Genomic DNA, 24725 nt, shown 5'->3' with positions numbered 1-24725 from the left:
TTCTTTTACATGTAGCTGTCCACTTTTCCTAACACCATTTATTAAAGAAACTTGTCTTTTCTTCATTGTATATTCTTGCCTCCTTTGTCATAAATTGACCATATATGTGTGAATTTATTTCCGGGATCTCGGTTCTATGCCATTGATTTATGTGTCTGTTTTCATGCCAGTACTATTCTGTTTTCATTAGTATGCTCTGTAGTGGTTTCACATCAGGGAGCATGGTAACTCCAACTCTGTTCTTTCTCAAGATTGCTTTGGCTATTGGGGTCTTTTAGGGTTCCATACAATTTTAGAATTCTTTGTTCTAGTCCTGTGAAAAATGCCATTGGTACTTTGATGGGAATTGCACTTACTCTGTAGGTTGCTTTGGGTTCTATGGACATTTTAACAATATTAATTCTTCCAATCCATGAGCATGATGTATCTTTCCATTTATGTCTTCTTCATCTACTTTCATCAATGTCTTATAGTTTTCAGAGTACAGGTCTTTCAACCTCCTCAGTTAACATTTATCCCTAGGTATTTTATTCTTTTTGATGCAATTGTAAAAGGGATTGTTTTCTTAATTTCTCTTTCTGCTAGTTCATTATCAGTACACAGAAATGCAACAGGTTTTTCTACATTGATTTTGTATCCTGCAACTTTACTGAATTTGTTAATTCTAATAGTTTTCTGGTGGAGTCTTTAGTGTTTTCAATATACAGTATCTGCAAATAGTGACAACTTAACTTCTTCTTACCAGTTTGGATGCCTTTTATTTATTTTTCTTGCCTAACTTCCAATATTGGTTAGAATAGGTTGGAAAAAAGTGGTGACAGTGGGTACCCTTGTTTTGTTCCTGATCTTAGAGAAAAACTTTCAGCTTTTACCATTCAGTATGATGTTAGCTGTGGTTTGTCACATGCAGCCTTTATTATGATGAGGTATGTTCCTTCTATACCTACTACGTTGAGAGTTTTTTAACATAAATGGACATTGAATTTTCAAATGCTCTTCCTGCATTTATTAAGATGATCATATGATATTGTTTTGTTAATGTGGTATATCATGATTCATTTACAGATGATGAAGCATCTTTGCATCCCTGGAGTAAATCCTACTTGATTGTGGTGTATGATTCTTTTAATTGGCCACCATCTTATTATTTTGTTTCTATATCAATTTGTTTCTCTACTTGAGCTCTTTCCTCTTTCACTTCTGATATCTCTATCTTCCATCTAATAATACAAGAACTTTAATACATCCTTATACTTTCTGATCTTCTTCCAGTCCATTGAAATTGTAAAGAATTTTACTTCCAGATGGTGATGGATATTCTTTTTCTTTTTTTTTGTCATCAACAAACTTTCCCAAAGCATATGATCACTATTCTTCCTAAATCTCTCATAGCATCTTCTGGATTTCTTTCTCTTTTAATAAGTATTTTCTCAAAAAGTGTTTTAAATTTGTCTATTTGTGTGGACAGTCTGTGGAAGCAGACAAAAACCTGAGAACATTTTTATTTTGCCCTCACATTAGAGTAACTATTTGTCAGGACATAAATTTCTAGTTTCAAAGTTGTTTTTACATTTAACTTCAGATTCTTGAGCTGGGCATAGTAATGATGGTTTATATTATGCTATATACCATTCTCAAATGCCCTTTTGTCTGTGGACTCCCATCCATCCTAGTGACTGAGTCTTCTACAGGCACCTGACCAAACTTTTGAGACAGGATAGAAAACAATGCCATCTTCAGAAAACCAGCTCCCTTGTACACTGCTGCCGTGAAAATGAATTGGCTCAACTTTTTAGAGGGCAACCTGGCAATGCAGATCAAATATTTTTAAATGCACATATACTCTGCTTTCACAATTTTACTTCTGGGCATCTACATGAAGGAAATAACAATATTCAAGGAAGTATGCAAAGAAGAATAACTCATTGCAGGTTTATGATATGAAGACAATTTAAAACAACCTAATCTCCAAACATAATTAGTTAAATTATGTTAACATTCTATAGTCAAAACCTTAGTGTGATTAAGATATGTAGAAAAAAATTTAAGTCAAAAAAATGGTAAGAAATTCTACTCTGTTTCAGAAACATTCACTTTAGGGAGAAAATACATGAAAGCAAAAAAGGCTGCTTTTCAAAAATACTAACAATAGCTTTCTTCAGATGAAGAGATTAAAGTGGTTTCTCATTTCTTCTTTTTGCTTTCATTAAATAAAATCATTTTTGAAGCTCCATACATATAAAACAGACACAATTAGAACCACTCTGGTGGCAGGACAGAAGTTGATCCTGTCCACTCAGCCTTCTTCTTTGCTTTTCATGGGCTGCTATGCAGTTTGGAAACTACAGTTCAGTACATTCACCTTACCTTATATGCCATGTCAGAGCTAGAAGAGAAAGCAAAAACACATTCAATCTAACATTTCTTTATTTAGCTTTTTTTTTTGCAACTATAAATTACAATCACTAGTACACCTGTAATTCTTCAGTGTGTCCAACTAAAGAATATGCAGACACAGCATAGGTCGATTTAAAAGAAAACACAGTACTTTTTAGTGTAATTTGCAAAAGAGGGAAAAAGTCTTGGGTCCACTCCTTGGAGATAAATATCAAGTAACCATAAAAATATTCAGCCATTTTCCAGGTATTCAGGGAGGTTCATGCATGGTCCCAGGTAGAGCATTAGAGTTCCTCTTTGAAATATCCCAGCTTTGCCAATGACATCTCTTTTCTCAACTGCATAACTTCCCAAAACATCTGATCAACTATACAAACAGAAAAGAGAGAGATAAATTCATGAAATACCATCTTAATTATTTCTATCGGTTTCACCAAAAATTTAAGATTAGCTGAAATGCCAATAGGGTATTTCCTAATGACATACCTAATGCTTTAACCATTTTTTTGCTATTTCACACAAACTTTTTCCTGTATTTGTGAGCATCAATAATTGTGAACATCAAAAAAGTGCTGTTTTTATCAGTAAAAAAGCAATATTCCCCAGTTTTGCCACATTATTTGTTAGATACATCAACTATCACTTTAGCTCAAACTGTCCCCAAATGCCCTCTTTATAGGTAATTACACTCAGTGCTCAATTATTCAAGAGTTACTATCTAACCTAATGGATCTTCTTGCTCTAGTTTGCTGCATCTTGGCCATTTCACTTTTTATTAACACTACCAGAGAGTAAACAAGAAAAAAAGGAAAATGAGAGACACTCCAGAGAACTCAGTAACATTCTTTGTGAGTAATCAGGGAAAGGCCTTGTGTATGACTCAAATTAGAAATAAAAATAAATTTAGAAGATGATCTGTAAATTTAAGTTATCTCTACTTTTCCAAGCCCCCTTTCAAATGGGAACCAGCTGGCTCTATATTTCAGACAAAAAGGTCTTCCTCTGACATATGAACAGATTAGATACAGATCAGTGGTCCTCAACCAGTGGAGATTTTGTTGCAAAGGTACATTTGGCAATGTCTGGATACATTATTTTTTCATCACTGCCATCTCCTGAGTGAAGCCCAGGGATGCTGCCAGACACCTTACAGTGCACAAGGTAGTCCCCTCCACAAAGAATTACCCAGTTCAGAATAGTAATGGTACTAAGGCTGAGAACTCTGCTTTAGATTTAACTGCCCTAAATCCTTTTTGGCACAAGGCACAGATAATAAACAGATTTTAAAACTAATAATATGTATTTACTACAAACCCACACAGTATATGATGTGTACAAAGAACTGTTAAGTGGAACAGTGATAGAAACCAGAGAAGATTCCACTTTTATCACCATCACCCCTATGATCATCATGATAATTTTTTTCCATTTCCACCGAGTAAATTACCTTTCAGTTTTCACTACAAAAACTTATTTTAACCAGGAGAAAAAATACACCTGAAAATTTAATACAAACCATCTGTTCTCCAGCCAAATCCTATCATCCATGAATAGGTATTCAAAAGGTTTCAATTTTATTAAAGTCATAAAAAGTATTGTACAGTCCAGGATGAAATCTAATCTGAGTGCACATCTACAGATGATAAATGCAGGAAAAAGAAAAAAGAAAGACTACTTTTATGCTACACAGCCTTTTGAAATTCAACATTAATTAGAGGGGGGGTTTTACTCCCATTCTTTTAGCCATTAAAATATAATCATATGGGATTCTAAATAAATATGACTTTTCAATATAGCAGAGCTTGAGAAATGCTAAACTAAGTTTCCATCAGCATGACTGATTTTTCCATAGACTTAAGATTCACTGGTTTACATGACTGAAAGACACTGGACTTCTGTTAGTTTTCAAGTATGAGAATATTTTGAGTGCCTAAAAGAAATAAACAGGAAAATTTCCCACAATTTCAAATACAAAACTGGCATAGACTTACACCTAGCCCAGTATCTGCTATTTCTGTTTTAAAACAATCATGGGTACTCAAGAAACATTGCTTCAGAGCCATCAGGTCAGACTGGGTTTTATGTCTGGTATTTAAGACATTTGCTATAAAACCGTAGGTAACCATAAAAGACTATAATAAAATACTAAAATACTTGTATGAGGTTGGCTCTCCTGGATATATCACCTGCATGTTTCTACTGATTTAGAATATCATAATCGTTATTCCATTTAGAATTATCCTCATTATTAATTCACATGTGAAAGTACAAAATACAGAAAGAAACACAGTTAGCTCCCCATGGTTTCCAGATTAAGATGAATCTGGCTACTCCCTTCATATTTACCATCTGGTTTACCAGATACCCCTTAAGAGTTAAAACTGATCCTGTTGAAAACTCAAAATTAGAGTAAAATACGGCAAACATAAGGATTAAATACAATGCTTTAAAAGAGACATTTGTTCCCAAATTCTCCACATTTTACTAGAACTATTAAAAGAGATCCAATATAATAATAAAGTCTATTTGAGCATTACTACTGTGTTCTATACTTTCTACTGAACTTTTATGTAACTATTTTATAACACATTAAGAACACTCACCATCCTGCTGTTTCACAAGTCCCTGCTGAATGTACCGAATGTATGTAAAAAAGTTACACACAGAAGTGATCTAGGCCAAAAGGAAAAAAAATGTCATGAGTAGTTAAATGTCTCCTATTAAACTGAGCTCTGTGGAAATTCATGACCAAGTTACTTACCCTGTATCTGCAAAAAGGAGAAATATAATAATAGTTGCTTGAGTCCCCTAATTTAATTCTGTGTTTACAGGACTTACTCTGGCCAGTGAGAGCGCATTTTCTGTAAAATAATGGTTAAGCTTTAGTTTTTTTAAATTAAAAGCAGCTACCTCTAACTTCTGTACAAGTTTTATACTCATGAGGACAACAAGTATTTGAGAGTCTGCTATGTACCAGGCACTGTCCCAGACGCTGGGCTATAGTAATAGGAAGACAAAGTCCCTGCCATCTAGGAGCTTACATACTAGCTTAAGTTTGATAACCTAACATTAGCCATGGTTCTAGAAACAGAAACTAAATGTTCCAAACAGATGTTCCTAATTTGGAGCAAATTTACACCTGAATAATCAGCTGCAGGGCAGCTCTCAGCTTTCCAGCAGGACTTCAACTTCTTTCTCACCCCAAAAAAATTTAATGATGATGATTCAAGTCTAAAAACATATTACTGACAGCTTGCAGGACTGCAGCTTCCAATGGGGCACTTCCTGGTGTGTTGCGTTGGCTTATATGCATGGTAATAGGCCTAAGAAATATAAATGAATAAGCCCCCTTACAAAACTAGGACCCTTAACAATTACATAAAGGGTATGCTAATTTAGATATACCTTCCTTTTCATTTGCACACTATAAAATTTAAAATTCGGTATGAGGGCTTTCTGTTTGGAAACAGGCCACAAGCCTCCTTACGGCAGGAACCGTATTCATCTTCAAATGACTGGCACCATGCTTGCACCTGTCATACAGCAGATACTCAGTGACTGCTGGTTAAGGGATGGGCTACGTGTCCCTCAACTGCTCAATAGGACGACCCTGGCTTGTCTGTCAGGCTGGACCTGCTGCAGCCCAGCTGCCACCCAGCGAAGTTAGGGACTTGGCTGAATACAACTGCCACTCCTGTCTGCGCAGTCAGTGCTGCTCTAATAGTGGCCAACAGCATTTTGTATACTATAAATTACAAAGAAAACATATTACATGAGCATTAAATTTCAACTATACTTATAAGAAATAGTATACAAATATGACTCCAAGTTAAACACATGAAGAATGTGTACTTTAAGTAGGACAGTTTTGGAGGTGGCCATTTCAGTCACAAAAGAATTTTTATCTTTTCAAAGAAATTTTATCTCATTGTTCATTAGCAAAGTTCTTTAATGACCTATAACAATATTTTTTAAACACTAAACTACTAGCTTGGGGAGGATAAAAAAATCAAGAAATTTAAGGCACAAGTGTTGGAAGACCTTAGAACTTTCAAAAGTCTAATTTACACAGGAAGAAAAAGTACTGCCAATTGATAAAAATCAATTTATACACTATTCTACCCAGAAACAGACATAAACCTGTTTGTTTACTATTTTATCTAATTTTGAAAGGGCTCTGCCAGATCTTGTACCAACCTTTAAATTAATAAAAAAGTGTTTCTTCAGTTATCTCATTTCTAAAGCCATCTGTGAGCTGTCACAACTAATATACTTTTATTTGAGCTAGGATTCAGTACCAGACCTTCTGACATCTAAGACCAATATTTTATTAATGTGCTACACTACCTCAATGTCTCTTAACAGCCCTAGTCCCAAGATCTCAAATCCTTGCTTCCATTTTCACTTGGCGATGTCAACATGTCTAAATCTAAACCTACCATCTTCTTCCCAAAACCAGAGCCTTTCCCTTAATTTCCAGATGTCACATCATTCTTCCAGTCACCTCCGGCTCTTTTCTGTTCCCATTCTCTCACCTGAATGTAATTTTTCTTCCTAAGACTTGTCATATCTTACCTCTCCATATGCTCATAATCCTCTCAACATACTGTTTTCTTGTTTCTAAGCCTTGAATCATACATACTGTTCTTTATCCAAATTCCACCCCTTCTTCTAAAACCCAGATCAAATCTCTCTCCCTCCAAGAATAGCTGAATCACCACCACTGAATTGATCTTACTTTCCTCAAAATTCCCATAGTACGGTGCCGTTCATTTAGTGATTACCTAGGATGCCCTGCCTGGGGCCATACTTTGTATTTCATAAAATAGAACAGTATCTTCCTTACAGTTTTTCCACTTGCACACAAACACCTTGGCATCTGACCCCATTTCCACAAGCACAATATCCTTAAACTATGTAAATGGGTCCCTCTATATAGTTACTTTACTAAAGTACTATAAATCCACTTTAACTAGTATCTTCATTTCCAGCTTTTGATATTTGCACATGTACATGTGTAATGTAATATGCAAGCACAAATTTAAAATTCTACAATAAAAATTGATACATGCTATTTTTGAAAAAATAAGGTATAAGACCTTAAAAGCATGAAAACTGCTGTGATGAATGATCAGGATAAAACTACTCAGGCATTTGTTGAAGGGGAATTTAGGAATGTAAATCCCTTCCCCCAAATTCAGAGACCCCTGTGCTATGGGTGTGGCACGAGGGAGTGTAAAGCAGGACACAACTCTAGGCAGGCGTGTGGCTTAGAGAGCAAATATGTGAGTAGGCACCCTCCACAAACAGTTACCCGAATACTACCACTGTGTGATCCTGCTCAGAACGTAACGTGCACAACAGGGAACAGAGGAACCACACAACTCCTCAAACAGGCTTTAACACAGGCCTGTTACATCGATCGCAACCAGCCTTTTCCTCTTCTGCCTTTAAAACGACTGTGACAGAAGCTGACTACTGCTTTCTATGGGCTCTCTTGGGCTCTCTGGTCCCCATTTTGATCTCGTTCTTAACCACAAACTAAGCAGCTTCCTCAAAATCTTTCCAAGTTACTTTTTAAATAGCTGTGCTAAAGATTTTTAGGTACTAATGGTTTCAGTCTTTCCTCCTTATAAGACTGGATAGAATAGCCTGCTCTACTATGAAATGTGGCAATCTTACCTCTGAAAGCTTATAATTACCAAATATCTTTCATAAATGGAAGACAGAACTATTTGCCAAAGTGACAATCCTTTACACCCGTACGAAAGGGGAGGAATATTCAAGTCTTCCAGTACCCTGTTTTCATGCTTGAAGAGACTTGGTCTAATTCACTGTCTTGCCAAACTATTTTTGATGGCAACTCTCAGGAAGAAATATTTAATACCGAAATCCAGTATACACAGCTATACATATATGCCTAACAAACAGAAATTCTGCTTATGAATTTCACTAAACCAATTTCATGATCAATTAATGGGTCACAACGTGATCAGAAAAAGTTTCCAATACCTGGTCTTCCATGTATGTTTATTTTTATGATTAAAAGTGCTCTCCTTTGATGTTGACTTTGAAATGCTGTATCCCACACTGGGGATGCAGACTCTTAAGAAGAAAAATGACAAGAAATATAACCACATTAAAAAATTTAAAAACTAAATAACTACGACACATAACATTTTTAAAACTATATTCCACAAGACATGGTTGAAAACATACTTTGGTCCCCCACACTCGACGGCAGAAGCTTTCACAAATCGAATAGGCTGTAATCCCACTGGTTCGATGCTCAAGGTGTTGTTTTCCACAGCCTCCAGAACAGCTGAAGCCAACTTGAAAAAAATGAAAAACATTAGATGGAGTGCTAGCAGAGAAGTATTAAACCTCTATTCTACAGTAAAGTGATTTTTCAAACTATTCTTTTCCCAAGTTCCACTAGCTTGGCCTTAGCCAATGAAAAAGAAACTATATAATCTTGGCTTGAATTCTTTTATAATTCAAACAATGTTATGAAAGACAGTTCAGTTATAGCCAAAAATTTCTCTCATTATCTGGAAGACGATTAAAGACATTAAGTCCAGCTTCTGCCCACCTCTTACCCACAATTAATATCCTCTGTTAATGCCACTTCAAAATGAATATCCTAATTTTTTATTTTGCTAAATATATGCTTATTTTAAAATACTGGTCATCATAACACAGCAGTATATACTAATTATAGTCATATATTTTCTGAACTTCTATTTATGTGCACTAGAGTGAGTCTACAAAATGATTAGCTGAATTATCAAGTATTAAATGCTCAGATGGAGATGGGAGCAATTGATAAACAATAGACAAAACCATCAAACTTCTTCAGTCTGGCAAGATTACCGATACTGAATGGCTACCTAAAGCCAGGGACAGAGCCACAGTGCATAATACAGCTACACATCAAGTGTTTTACTGTTCATCTTAACTTCTCCTTATAAGTAATGTTATAATTAAAATCTGTAAAGACTTAATATAAGACTCTTAGCATTAAATTTCTTGAACACTAATTGACAGGACACTTGTAGACAAACTTCTATGTAAAAACAATATATATAAAAAGTTTTTGTATGTAATTCATTATCTTCATTTATCCTTTTAACAACCTTGTGATACAGGCAAGGGAGGAACTTTTTCCTGTTTTAAAGATGAAGAAACTACCTATGATTTTTAAATCATATACAGATAAACCTAATCAGCACCTTGGCATGTGCAGAACTTTCCTTACAGTGAACCTTGACCAGGAATCAGGAAATAAGCTCTACCCCTGATACATATTTAATACTTCATTCCCATGCAATCCACACTCCAGTGTGAATGATCCTCTGCTCAAATAAGGAAAGGTGTAGCATAACTGCACGCCAAAACTTATTATGATCCTAATACAGAATGGAGAAAATGGGAAAACATGACATTTTATAACTTATTTATGTAAGAAATATCAAAATATGTAACATGATTTACTAAAAGGTATTAGAACGACTCTAATATATTCCTATTAAACTTAAAGAATTACCTCACTCTTGGAGAATGTTAAACATGGGAAGATATCTTCCTGATAGATTTTGTCTAAGAAAGGACATGTTCTGTCCATTGTGGGCTCATCCTTCCAAGATCTGAATTCATTATACAGAGATAAGTCAGCCTGACAAACCGAAAGAAAACACAAAGTAACCTTTTTAGAAGTACAAACACAAAATCACTTCATAAAACCAAAACCTAGTTCAAACATCACTGAAAATGAACTGAAACATTCTTAATTAGTTATAACAAATGGTAGCAACTTTCTTTTTAAAAACTCCAAGCTCCCAAATGATTAAATGTTTATTTTTAATACATCCACTAGAGTGTCAATGATGTCTCCATTATTCCCCCAGCCCCCACTCCCACCCCACAAAAATAATGTCAGGACTCCTCTTCAAGACCCATGTGCACGCTGATCTGAATTTTTAAAAAATGATGACAAGTCTTTTCTGAAAATAATCAGAAAGTAATTTGGAGCCTAGTTAATTAGTAAAACATTACTGACTAAACTGTGAGACCTAATTTCAGTCAAAAATGACACTAATTGTTCTGCTATTACCTGAAGTCATTTCCAAAAGAATTTCCGAAATGCTTACTGTATAAACAGCAAGACTAAAAGAAGCACATGTATAGCCTCCTAAACTATCTTCAAATAGAACATTTATTTAGATACATTTTGGCATATCAACATCCAGTAAGTACTACCTGAATTATCAACAATAATCCAAGCTGGCGCCTGAATTTCTATTCACTCTTTCAGTTGATCCTCTTTTTCCCTCTTCCCTTCAATAAATTTTCTCTACTTATTCTTCCCTACAGATTCCCTCAGTCCAGCTCAACACTACCCATGAGCACACAAAACTGCACCTACTCCCAGTCACCCAGACACACCAGTGTCCTCATCCCCCTGCAGCTCTAAGCATCTCTTGTCCAGAAGCACTGGATACACTACAAGTGACACACTGACTATAGCTGTGGCCTCTAGGACAACTTAATCAGTCCTCATGAAAGTAACAAAAGGCTGAGTGTATCCAAGCTTTCCTACAGATTTTCTTTTACAGTATATAATGGCAATCTCAGCGTGGATTTTTTCAATCCCAATCCACAAATTCTTTGAATCAAAGTTAAAGGTAAAAGAATTTTAAAAATTAGCAGATAAGTAATATTTACATTTTTCAAATTCATTTTCTTTGTAAAGTTTACCCTTTAATGGACATAAATGCCAAAGTACTAAGTGGTTTCTAAGGAAAAATTCTACTTGAAAGGCAATAATTTAAACTATTAAGAGCTGAGTCTATGCCCGGGAACTATGGTAAGTACCTCAAAAACATTTAATCCTCACAGCCATGCAAGATAGTTAGGACCTCCATTTTATAGATAAAGAAACTAAGGCTCATAAAATAAGTTGCCCAATGTTACAGAACAAGAAACCAGTAAAAGTTCAAATTCACATCTACATGACTTGATCACAAAGCCTTGTGCATGCACACAGGCGTGTTACAGATGCTTTCAGAACACAGGTTGTAAATGCCATGACAATGCCCCTATCACATTTCCTACAGAAGCACAGACATGTTTCAATATCTTCCCAAGTGTTACATCATCTTTTCTAAGATTTATACTGGTCAAATTCATGTGTTTCCTTTGTCTAATAAAAGTTTTTGACAATTTTTTTCATAAAATGTTAGAATACAGGCTATATCTAGGGAGCAAAAGTTATTACTATGAAATTAGGTAATGCCTATTCATATTTATTAGGCATTTTTATCAACTAAAAACAAAACTTTATAATGCTCCTTGAGAAAACATTTAAATTTTATTAGCATACACACCATGGAAAAAAAGGTATGTAATTACACACTGAGAAACTGAAGCAAAAATACAAGTGGTACCAAGCAATTAAAAATGCTATCTACTATATTCAAAGAAATTAGAATTAAAGTTATGGCTTTAAAAAGTTTCTTAAATACTTAACAAAAACCAGTGTGAATTTTAGATTTGTCACGTTCAGATTTGACCAAGTATTGAACTTCTCTCTCACTAGCATCTTTTTTATAGTAACCAAACAAAATGCAATTTAATTAAAGTAACAACCTTGGTTATTCAGTTTAATAAGCTCCTGGCTTCCATGCAAAAACTTAAGTGAACAAGCACACACAGCTTCTTAAAGATTAATGATGAACTTGAATTCAAAAATGTTACAATACAGCTTTTAAGAAAAAATGGGGGAAGGCTTCTCCATGAGTTATTGGTCAATCCCGTTGGAAATGCTTTTGCATTAAATGTAATATATAAAAAAATATTTTACATAATATTTCATGTAATATTTTACTCAAAAAGCTCAAAATATCTCCATATAATCTATATGACAGATCTTTTAAAATAATAAGGCTACCAAAACTGAAGGAACAAAACAGCAGCAGACTCACAGACTCCAAGAAGGGACTACTGGTTACCAAAGGGGAGGGGTGGGGGAGGGTGGGTGGTGAGGGAGAGTGAAGGGGATTAAGGGGTATTATGATTAGTACACATGGTGGGGGGTCACGGGGAAGACAGTGTAGCACAGAGAAGATAAGTAGTGACTCTGTGGCATCTTACTACACTGATGGACAGTGACTGCAATGGGGTATCAGGGAGACTTGATAATATGGGTGAATGTAGTAACCACAATGTTTTTAATGTAAAACCTTCATATGAGTATATATCAATGATACCTTAATAAAAAAAATAAAGAAAATAAAGAAATAATTAAAATAGTAAGGCTACTACTAGCTCTATTTTCTGTTACTTAATTATCTAAATTAACCCTAGGACTCCCTTACTAATATAAAATGTTACTTCTCCCAGAATTAACTCACTGCAGTGCACTGTTCTTTAATCTTCACACATTTCTGATATTCACATTTTTCTGGAGCACCCTAGCAATAAATTTCGACTAGTTAGATCATTAAAGCTAGCCCTCTCCTTGATACAACACATGACAATTTGCTCCTTAAATGAAATACCAAGATTAAGAAACTTACCAAGTTCCCAGCAGGTACTCCAAGGTCAGCAGGGAGAGAATGGAACTGCAGAATCCCTGAAAGCAGCCAACTCTAGAAACAGCCTCCCCCATCTTAATATTGCACAGTTTGTACTAAAAATTTTGCTGGCAAAAATCATAACTGAGACGTCAGTGATGAGAATTAATAAGCATCAACAGAGTCAGAGGGGACAGTCCTTCACGAGTTACCTCTTTGCAGTCTTTTACAATCGGCTGAATCACACTGAAGTCCTGATGACTGCCACTCATGGCACTGCTTGTGCTTTTATTTCTCGCATGCCCCTTTTTAAAAGGTGTCTTTCCACTTGGCAGAGGCTCTTGGGTAGGTGATGTTGGAGAGCTGGACAACACAAGTGTCTTCAGTGCAGCTACTTCAGCCTGAAGTACATCAATCTTGAAAAGAAATCAGCACAGTTGCATACACTGAATACATTTCAAGACAGATGCTGCAAAATGCTAGCAATTTGGTAGAAACAGTTGCCTTTCAAAGATGAAATCTAAGTTTAATTTGCATTCCCTGTAGAGTAATAAAAGGGAAGGAAAACCAAGTTTTTGGATGTTTCCATACGATGTTGATTCAGCTGCTCTTGACCAAGTCAAATGAAATTAAAGTTATCAAAATGTCTAAGATTCAATTTATGTGAATTTTTAAAATCTTCAAAATATCATAGCTTATGATTAGTTGTGGTTCATTCCTAAAACAGTAAAATCTAAAAATATTTTGGTGGGCTTTTTCCAGTGAACTAAATATTAACTTTAAAATGTGATTATGTAATCCATATGATTCACATGGGAGTTACATGTGATTCATAATAATACATGTGATTCACAAGCCTTCAAATATTTGGTTTTAATATAAATGGACACCAAATGTTCACTATTAATTTTATCTATGCAGTAGCTACTTTCTAGTTTGTAGTTTCCAAATCTTGTAAAGTAAGCACTACTTTTGCAATCAGAACAGAATCCAATAAATGTTTAAGTATCTGGAAAATACTAATCACAGTATCTTTTCACTTTACACCATTAAAGCAGCAAAACTTACTTTTCCTTGTGCTTCTTTCAGTTGCTTTTCTGCTGTTGCCTGCTTGACATTTGCTTCTCTCACCATCTTATGAGCTTCCTGAAAAAATTAAAATCTCAAATTCTGGAGACAAATTTTTCAATATTTGTTATAAAAAATCTTTCAAAAAGCAACTATGCTTGCATCAAAGTTTACCAAAATTTAGCCTCAAAACAGCATTCAGTGTCAGCTATTGAAAAAGCAGGTGTAATCAGATACACAAACTAGTGGGAATTAGGAACAAGGACCTTCTTCCAGAACTAACACCACTGAGGCAGCCACATTGAGTTCAATCGCTCTGACCAATGCTTGGGTGAAGACTATGAATGTGAGGAAGGAAAATACATGGCCCGCGTGTCAGACCTAACTCCTCTGCAGTTAGATTTCTGTAATTTGGTCACAATGTATACATTCATATTGTTAGTCACAGCAAAGATATACAGAGGGAACGAGTAAAAAAAATTAATGCAACAATAAAGTAGTAGTTGATAGGAGGAACAGCTGAGCAGCCTTAGGGCTTCCAATTAAAAAAAGATATTAATTGACACTTTTGTCACTAAAAAGCAATCTAAAAGGGTAAATCAGAGACTGCCCTAAATAAGGTCTTAATTTTTCAGTATCACAAATTTGAAACTCTCAATATTTAATTCCTTTTCTCATATAATATTTATCAAACATTTACTTGTGACATCCCTGTGAGGTACTGTTCCAGGTGCTATGTTGGGAAAAGAGACAACATCCCTGCTCTTAAGTAGCTTACATTCTGTTTACGTTCTAATAATAAATAAAATATCTGAGTAAGAATTCTGGATTTTATTCTAGGTGTAATATGAAGCCTTATCATTTTTTAAGGAAGATTGCATTCATTCCCATGCATGCATTCACTTTTCTAGTACTATAATGAATTGCAGTTTCTGTGCCAATGAACATGAAATCACAGATTACGTTGGTTTAAGTAAGAGAAGCTTTACTATATATCAAGGCTTTCTAATGAGATGTGATTAACTGTGAAAATCATCCATGCACAATCATGCGGTTCACCTTGTACCAAAGTTCTCAAGAGCAGTCAAATTTAATAAGTAGGATAGCATTTTTCCTTTAAAAATAACAATTATTTCAGATTTGCTGAATTTTTCTGTGATAAGTGGCTGTCAACAGACTATTTGAAAAGCAGATATTTTCAAAATAGCAAATATATCTAATCTAGCCTTTCAAGATAAGTGACATTTTAACTATAAACTCATGCTAAGGAGAGATTTAGGTGTTCAGAAATGGTCTCTGCTTTCCTTAAGAGTGAACTATGCAATTTGGACCATACCTCTTATGGAGAACAATTAGAAAAGGAGGGAAAGTTTTTAAAAATGCTTAAAGGTATTAAAGAACTAACAAAACAGTGAAGAATTAGGTGACCAAGATCCAGGAGAGAAAGTAAACTCAGAAAAATGAGCTGGAATTTTGGGTGTATAAGGGATACAGTGAAAAGGAATAACATACATGTAACTGGAGTCCCAAAAGGGAAGGAAAGAGCTAGAATGAGGCAGAAGCAGTATCTAAAAAGATAATGCACAAGATTTGCAAACTGATAGATACATCAAAATACAGATTTTTTATAAGTTTGAAAATTGTTCTATCATTTTCACTCTGAAGCTGAAAATGGTGTATCCTTTTAACCAGGAGTCAGCAGATTTTCTGAAGGGCCAGAGCGTAAACAGTTTTGGCTTTCTAACTCAAGAGAGCGTCTGCTGCAAGTAGTCAACTCTGCTGTTGCAGTGTGAAGGCAGCCACAGACAATATACAAATGAGTGTTCATTTCAGTAAAAATTTACAGTCATATATCATAAATATTCTTTTGATTTTGTCCCCCAACCATTTAAAATGTAAAAACCAATCTTAGCCTACAAAGCTGTACAAAAGTAGAGATAGACTAGTTTTGCTCTACAGGCTGTAGTTTGCAGACCTTTTATCAATACAAACATTTACGACTATACACTTACAAACACTGAAAACAGAATGTATTCCTATCTGCTTAGCAGTGATTCAAATGAAGAAGGTCCTTTTTCTCTTTGTTTGAAATAATGTTTAAATTCAACATCTTCTGGTTAATTTACAAACAAAATTTGCTGGTATTAGAAGACATAAATTAGAGAATTTTCTGGAAAAACTGTCACATAACAGGCAATGGAACTGAAAATTTAGTTAACAGCTTAATACAGGGAAAGATGTATTTCTTCCATTTGGATCAATATATCTGTGAGTTATGAGCAGCAATAATATATCTAATTTAAAAAACAGAATCTGAACAGTAAATTGTTAAAACAAGATTTTCAAGAATAAGGTAACATCAATCATATTCTTCTCACTAAAAATAAAAACACACACATGGTATTTTAGAGTAAATAAAATATTTTTGTATTAAAAAAATTTTTCAGCATTTCTATTATCACCCCACTCCTTTTAAAGCCTTTTTGTTTTATGATTTACATAAGACATCATGTATATGTTAGTATATATAATTTATAAGTAAGTATATATACTCTTGGAACAGGTCGAGCACATAGGGAACTCCCACTAAATATTAATTACCTTCATCATAATGAAAGGTACATGCCCAAATTTTTCTATTACAGACAGAGTACATGATCAGAAAGTTTGGTATCTATTGGTCTATGTAAGAAATGATGGTGGCTTGTAAGACAGTGTTAGCAATATCAAAGCAGAAAGGCAGATGAACTTGCCTTATGTTCTGGAGGTAGTGTCACAAGACTTTACTGACAGTCTGAATGTGTGATGAAGTAAAGAGAAGCCTCAGTGATGGCTCATTACCTGTGGCTTAAGACAAACGGAAGAGCCATTTATGATTTTCATAGTACTTAAAGTAAGGATCAGGGTCATGAGTCCCAGCACTGTTCCTTAGCTTTTTACGCCTCATTTTCTTCATAGATAAAATGACAATAATTGGCCCCATATATGCCTCATAACACTGTGGAGATAAAACTAGGCATATCATATGTATTTACTAAAGCTGGCTGACAAAATATTTTATATTTTATATATATAAAACTTCAGAGTTATTGTAAATATTTGATACTGTTTGACTCAGCCTTGCTACAAAGCATAATTATATTCAAGATTATTCATCATACACTAATAAACTCCTTATTTGAATTTATATGTTGTTTATCAAAACTATAAATTGAGTTTATTCAGAATAATCCTTAATTCTTGAGAAACTATGCACACATATACATAAAAAGCAAGCAAAAAGAATCTTTTCATAAGACAATGGTAAACTGAGAACATGAAGACACAATTAAGACCACAGAAAAACTTAACACTTTTTTTCAAAATTCATGAAATGGTTTGAATATAACTTTCTTCAACAGTGGTATCATCTTGAACCAATGTAGATTCTTTCCCAGAAAGTATACCTAGTGTCAAGGCGATCAGCCATTGCTAGGTCAGAGAGAGATTAGGGAGGGACCCCAAAGCTATGTTTTTTAGATATGTTTTTTCACAAACTGCATTTCTGGTACTTCACATCCTGCAGTAGAAAGGGAAAAGTCCCTTTCTGTTTGTTCGCCTCCTGCTTCATCTAAAGAATATATGTAAGTGCAGGTAAGTGGATCTAAGCAGGGCTAAAATTAAGGGCAGACAGGTAGGAAAACAAACCTTAAGAAGCATATTTGCTTTCTTATTTCCATGTATTGGCATAAAATCTTCTTCTTAATGGACAGTAATGGAAAAATCTTATTTCTGTATACCCCTTCTACATATAAAAACATAACAAGTCACCTACAGCGCCCGTTCAATATCATTAATTTCCCATTCTTCGCATCCTTAAGTTTATCATTGTCCTCTCTGATGACTAACTCACAAAAATAATGATTAGTTTTCAAATGTTTCCAAAATAAATAACCCCAAAAAAGAAGAGAGGGCAAGGAACAGCGGGACATGGAAAGGCCATACATCTAAAAATATCCACTACAATGTTACTTTAATGAAAAAATGGTAGCAAATGGAGTTGACAGACTATGACTATAATTACACTATGTGGTAATAAGAAAAGAGGTTATTTGAAGAAAAATTACAAAATATATTAGGATTACAACTATGCAAGAAAATAAGCATACCTTTAAAATTAGATATTGCAAAAATAAAAGTAACAAAATGTAAAGGAATTTTTCCTTTAAAATCTTTAACTGCAAAGTTTTAAGAACAAACTTTTAAAAAATAAAAGAACTATATTGCTACATGATAATGGCATTGGTCATCCCAGTAACACATTAACCATTTTGATAAGGAACTTCCAAAAGCTCAAGGTCTTAACCCAAAAGGCAATGTTCTTAGTAAAAGAAGTACTTTCTTCTTCCCATACCTCAGGGATACTTGTAAGTCATCAAAAAGATCAAGGAGTATTACTGTCATTCTGGGGACAAAGATAACCATGATGGTTAATTTTTTGTGTCAATCTGATTGGGCCAGTGGGTGCCCAGATATTTGGTCAAACATTATTCTGGGTATTTCTGTGAGGGTGTTACTGGATGAGATTAACAATTAATGTGAATTAACATTGAGACTGAGTAAAGCAGACTGCTTTCCACAATGTGACTGGGCATAACCCAATCAATCAGCTGAAGGCCTGAATAGAATGCAAAGCCCTATCCCCATGGCTTAAGAATTCATCCTGCCTTCAGACTTGCACTGAAACATCTGCTCTTCCTGGGTCCCAAGCCTAGAACTGCATGATCAGTTCTCCTAGTTCTAGGCCTTTAGACCTGAATAGTAACTATACCAACTCTCTTGGGTTTCCAGCCTGCTCACTCACTCTAGACTGGGACTTGCCAGCCACCATAATCATATGAACCAATTCCTTGTATAAGTCACTTTTTCTATATATGTGTGTGTTTGTATATACACACATCTTAATGGTTCTATTTCCCTGGAGAACACTGACTAGTGCACCAAGGATGCTAAATGTCAATGCCAATGGCACCCCGACTGAGGAAAACTGTTCGAGATGGGTAGAAATTTGGGTCCTGGTGTCAGGCTGGAAACAAAGAGGTGAGCCTTCTAGCAAGTAGATGTGCCTTCTAACATTCCTCAAACCATCTCCTATCCGATGACTAACTCAAGGGTTTGCCACCTTTGTTATGAAGTCATATAAAAGTTACTCTAAAGTAGCCCCTATATATTGAGCAAAATCAAAATGAAAATTTACCTGTTTCTTTCCAAATATGCATTTTTAAAACAACCTGGTACTAAAAGTACACAGTTACTTCTTTTCACTTCATTTTAGAAGTTGTAGACTCCACATTTCTTAAAGATTTAGTTTTTCTTGCAGGACTTACAAATGTGCACAAAACTAAGCATATATTTTTCAAGATCCCATAAAAAATAATTATATCAGTATATAAAAATCAAGACGTTGCTCTTGGCCAAGATGTAAATAGACCAACCTCAAACAGACTAGCTGTGAGTTCCTCCAATTCCTGTCCAAGTTGATCTCGTACTTTAGAAAGCCTCTCACACTCTTCATCTTTTAACTTCAGTTCCTATGAGAAATTGATCATTTTATTTTGGATTTCCATAATTTGAAGTTAGATTCAGCAGACTAGGTAATCTTTACTAATAAAATTACAAAATACTAACACCACCCCCTCCTATAATGTTCACACTGAAAATGTTTATTTAGCACTTGCTGTGTGGAAAACAATCAGGCAAATACAGAATTACAAATAATTCTAACTCACATATTAAATGTCCATGTTTCTTTCATAAAGCATTCAAAGATTGAATGTGATTATATGTTACATGTGAAAATAAACAATAAATGACTTTATGCTTTTTCCCTTCTCTCTGAACATATTTATTTCCATCAAGCAAGAGTTTCTTCAATTAAGCATATTCATTTCAATAAAATGAGTCGTTTTTTTCATTTTACTTAGAAAACTGTGTACTTACAGATAACTTTATGTATCATATGGCCATTAGTCTAAAATTTCCACGAGACCACACCCATTCATATTCTAGCTAGAGGCAAATGATGCATATGTGCATTTTAACTCAAGAAATTTGTTAATGACAAAGTCACACCAATTATACATGACTCCTTAAAAGGTCATAAGTAGATGTTTAAAAAAATTAAGCTTTCAAATTTAGGGATCAAAAAGCCCAAGCTCCACATATATTGGGCACAATTACACTAATAAAACAATGGGTGGTTGTGTTATAATTGTGGTGGCAGCATAGCTTTTGAATCCTCCAAGGACAACTCTTGAAAACCAAATATACCCCGTGGGACGTTAGAAGAATACAAAACTGTATCTTCAACAAACTAGGTAAGAGAATCCCCATGTATTTTAGACTGTAAGAGAATGTGGCTACATTGCCAACACCACAGGTCAGCAGCTGTGCAGAAGGAAGAGGACTATAGGGATACCTCTAGAGCCTCAATACCCAAAAATCATTACTAAAATCCTAAAGGAGAGAACTCTACCCTTGGTGGAAACTGGGAGAACAAATCTGAGAACAAATGGAGAAAACTTAAAGGTTTTCACAGACTCAAAGCTGCAGGAAGTGCAAAAGCCTACTTGCAGTCCTAGGATAGCAAACAGCACTGTAAAGCTCTAGCTGCTCAGGAACCTCAGAGTATCCAGCAAAGGTCCTTCCAGGACAGAGCCCACTCTAATGGAAACTTCTTGAAATCTGAAAACAAACTGCAGGACAGGAATAATGAAGGGAGAGAGAGAGAAGGTTCAGATATTAAAAGAGGAAGGTGATGGCAAGGTTCCAAAGGAAACACATAGAAACATATAAGAAAAAAAAAATATTAGATATAATATTAAGCCACTAAGGCTTGAAAAGACACTGGCTACATGATAAAACCTTCTTGAACAAGGTTTATCTCTGTGAAGCAGCTGTGGCTACACAGATATGCCAATAACAAAGGGGAAAGCATTTGAACATAAAACTGAAAAAGCTATCCTGTTTTAACCTATTCCTTTACAGGAACCTCGTTCCAATAGTACAGGGAAATCCAACTCATTTAAACATGAAAAGCAAACAAAAATATGTTAACTTTCCATAATAATAAAAAAAGTCAAGTCACCTATAAGGAAAATAAAATGGGATTCATATTAAATACAAACAGCATTTTATGCTAAAAAAAAAAAAAGGCAACAGAATAACATTTTTAAGATACTCAAGGGAAAAAAATGGGAGATGAGGATTTTATATCCAGCCAAAGTGTCCTTCAAGTGTTAAGGCTGGAGACAAAGAGTTACAAACCTATAAAACTTTCAAGACTTTCTCTTCCATGAGTTTGCCTGAATGATCAAGTGGAAATTTGTTTCAGATAATCAAGAAAGAAAACTGAAGAAGCTTTAACATTAACGACTAGGAGTGAGAAACAAATGTATTTAAGTGTAGAACTATGAATTAAAAGATGGGGATATCAAAAGAATGAAAAGACAAACCACAGACTGAAAGAAAATATTAGTAAGACATCTGATAAAGGATTGTTATAAAAAATATACAAAGTATTCTTAAAACTCAACAGCAAGAAAACAAACAACCTGATTAAGAAATAGGCAAAAGACTGAACAGACACCTCATCAAAGAAGATAACCAGAGGGCAAAAAAGCATATGAAAATATGTACCATATTGTATGTCATCAGTAAAATGCAAAACAACATAAAACATACAAACATAAAACAATAGCACCAAACTCCTATTAAAACAACCCAAATCCAGAACAAATGCTGGCAAGGATGTGGAGCAAAAGGAACTCTCATACACTGTTGGAGAGAATGCAAAATTGTACAACCACTTTGGAAGACATTTTGCCAGTTTTTATAAAACTAAACATACTCTTAACCTAGAATCCAACAATCACACTCCTTAGTATTTAACCAAAGAAGATGAAAACTTGTATCTACACAAAAACCTGTAAACAGACGATTATACATTCATAATTGCCAAAACTTGGAAAGAATCAAAATGCCCTTCAGTAGGTGAAAGGATAAATAAACTGTGGTATATCCAAATAATGGAATTTTACTTGGCACTAAAAGGAAAAGACGTGGAGGAAAAGAAATACTTATTAGTAAATAAGAGAATCCAATTTAAATGGCTACATACTGTATGATTCCAACTATAGGACATTCTGGCAAAGGCAAAACTATTGAGACAGTTAAAAGATCAGTGGATGCCAGGGTTTTTTTAGGACAGTGAATAGTTGCACTGGATGATACTATAATGGTAGATATATGTAATTATATGTTTGCCAAAACTTACAAAATATACACCACCAAGAGAATTAATGTTCTCTGGACTTTGGAGGACAATGATGTGTCAATGTAGTTTCATAAATTTTAACGAATGTACCAATCTGGAGCAGAATGCTGTTGACAGTGGAGAGGCTCTGGGGGTGTGGGGACAGGGGCTGTTTGGGAACTCTGGACTTCTTTCTCAATTTTACTGTGAGCCTAAAACTGCTCCAAAAAATAAAAGTCTCTTTTTTTAAATGAGGATAAAGCTGACAAAATAGTTATGTAGATATTATAAGCTTTAGAAATGTAAAACCAACACACATACACAAATAAGAGAAAGATGAAACTAAATTCACAAATTTCTTAGATACTAATGGGGAGTAAAGGGATACAACTTGAAGCTCACAAATCAAATATATAAACCTAAATATATTTAAGAGCGTTGAGATTAACATTAAGATAATACTTTAACTCAAATTAAATGGTACAAGAGAAAGAAACATACTAAATAACTTTAGTATTACTTATAGTAGAGAACAAGGGCAGTATCAAAAGAAGGGCTAAGAGACACAAATATCTTCAATTACAGGTAACTAGAATGGAAATCAAACCTTGCAAAACACCAAAACAGGAAAAAAAAAAAAAGGACGGCACAGAAAATAGAACACATAGTGACAATGTTTGTGCATACACACAGTAGACACCTGAAAGCCATGTGACAGATCCAAACCCAAATATAGCACATTTATCAATAAATGTACATGGTTATAACTCACCTATTAAGATTATTTTCTGATGGGCTAAAAAAAGTAAAATCCATTTCTATGCTCTATAGAAGAGACATACCTAAACTAAAGTGATCATATTAAAAATAAAAGGATGGGCAGAAAACATACTAAAAAATATAGTACAGATGAAAATAAAATAGGAATCTCAATCTTGATATCAGACTAGGCAGAATACAGGGCAAAAATCACTAAAGACAAAAGGCAACTTCATAATGCTACAGGCTACAATGCAAAATGAAAATGTAAAATGCTGCCAAATACAAAAATATAAAAATAGACATAAACAAAAAGGAATAAGGACATACCATGTTCTTGGACAGAGATATAAAGATGCCAGTTTTCCCTGAGTTAATTTATAAATCTATAAATGCATTAAACTTTACCAGATTCTTTCAAACTCTAAAATTTCACTGCTTTGTAATTATATATGAAAAGTAAAGCAATTCATTCAATATTTCCTACTAGGTAGTCACTATGGTAATCCATTAGGATACAAAACCAGTAAGACACTGCTCCTTGAGAAGCTCCCAATCCATTTGAGCAATACATACATCACTCATGAAGGCAAAATTCTTGACTAGCTACCTACCATCTACCAAAGTGGCATAAACCTCACCCTAATACTAAAGATCCTTTACAACATGCATTGTTTCCCTTTTTAGAGTTATCTCCCTTGATCCATATTCTAAAGTTCGAGTTAAATTGGTCTGATTCCATCCATCTGAACTAGCCTTTTCTCCATAAATGTCTGAGTACATTCTCTTCATGCTTTGAACACAATCTACCAATATGGAGACAAACTTGTGTATCATATGAACACTTTTTAGAATCTAATTTGCACTTTCATTATCACAACCGTGTGTACTGTAATAAGTTACTCAAAGTTCATTCCTTTAACAAACACTCATTTTTGTTCATTAGATGCTAATTTTCCTGTTAGCATCAGGCATTCATCTAGGTAATGAAGACACAGAAGAGAGGCCTAGTCCATTATTTTCACAGTCATAGCCAATAGAGGGCAGCAAATCTTCAAACAGATTCACAAGGTAATTGGATAAGGGCTATAGTAGTGATTTTACATACTAAAAAAAGCAAGAGCTTGCCAAATACAAAGAAACAAAACAGTATGTTTTATGATAGTTGAAGATGGCGAGGGATGTATGCCACAAGAAGATAATGCCATTCCTGAAAAGCCTTGGCTAAGATACTGGGACTTCCTTTAAAGACAAGGGGAAACTATTTCAAAGGCAAAGGGAGTCGCCATTCAAGGATTTAAAATAGGATAGTGATGATCAGATTTGCAATTCAAAATGGTAACTTGGACAGTGTGACTAGGTTAAAAAATAAAAAAAGACTAGAGACAAAGAAAATAGTCACTACTGCAATCCTTTATGCAAGAGAGAACAGATTTAGAGTGGTAGTACTGGAGAGATGTTTGAGAGTGATGTAAAACACAGAATATCAGGACTCTATGATCAAGTGTATTCCATCAAATTTAGGCTACCATTTTTAAGATAAACATTTTATACATCAAGAAGGAAAAAGTGTTGTCAATGAAATGATGATGCTTTTGTTTTTCACTTAAATTTTTCATTTTATACTTCCAGGA

At 34.5% G+C, this 24725-nt stretch overlaps 1 protein-coding gene across 7 annotated transcripts in view; it reads right to left on the bottom strand.

The window, feature by feature from the left end:
• Window positions 1-2409: 2409 nt before the first annotated feature.
• The window catches only part of RAB3IP (RAB3A interacting protein), a 51318-nt gene continuing 29002 nt past the window's right edge, over window positions 2410-24725 (bottom strand). For 3 of the 7 annotated variants that reach the window (XM_036920972.2, XM_036920969.2, XM_036920974.2), the window contains 8 exons: window positions 19514-19609; window positions 14040-14117; window positions 13184-13387; window positions 9944-10072; window positions 8617-8729; window positions 5159-5258; window positions 5001-5070; window positions 2410-2764 (listed from right to left, as the gene is read on the bottom strand). In XM_036920972.2, coding sequence (XP_036776867.2) covers window positions 2682-2764; window positions 5001-5070; window positions 5159-5258; window positions 8617-8729; window positions 9944-10072; window positions 13184-13387; window positions 14040-14117; window positions 19514-19609 — 873 coding nt within the window. In that variant the 3' untranslated portion in view covers window positions 2410-2681. Of the gene's footprint in view, window positions 2765-5000; window positions 5071-5158; window positions 5259-8616; window positions 8730-9943; window positions 10073-13183; window positions 13388-14039; window positions 14118-19513; window positions 19610-20647; window positions 20668-24725 lie in introns of those variants that run through there. The other 4 variants (XM_036920973.2, XM_057486862.1, XM_036920976.2 and 1 more) reach the window with 3 other exon arrangements.

This window comes from Manis pentadactyla, chromosome 10, assembly GCF_030020395.1.
Source record: "Manis pentadactyla isolate mManPen7 chromosome 10, mManPen7.hap1, whole genome shotgun sequence".
Taxonomy (NCBI): domain Eukaryota; kingdom Metazoa; phylum Chordata; class Mammalia; order Pholidota; family Manidae; genus Manis; species Manis pentadactyla.
Note: the sequence above shows the minus strand (reverse complement) of the source record. Positions and strands in the feature narration are given on the sequence as shown.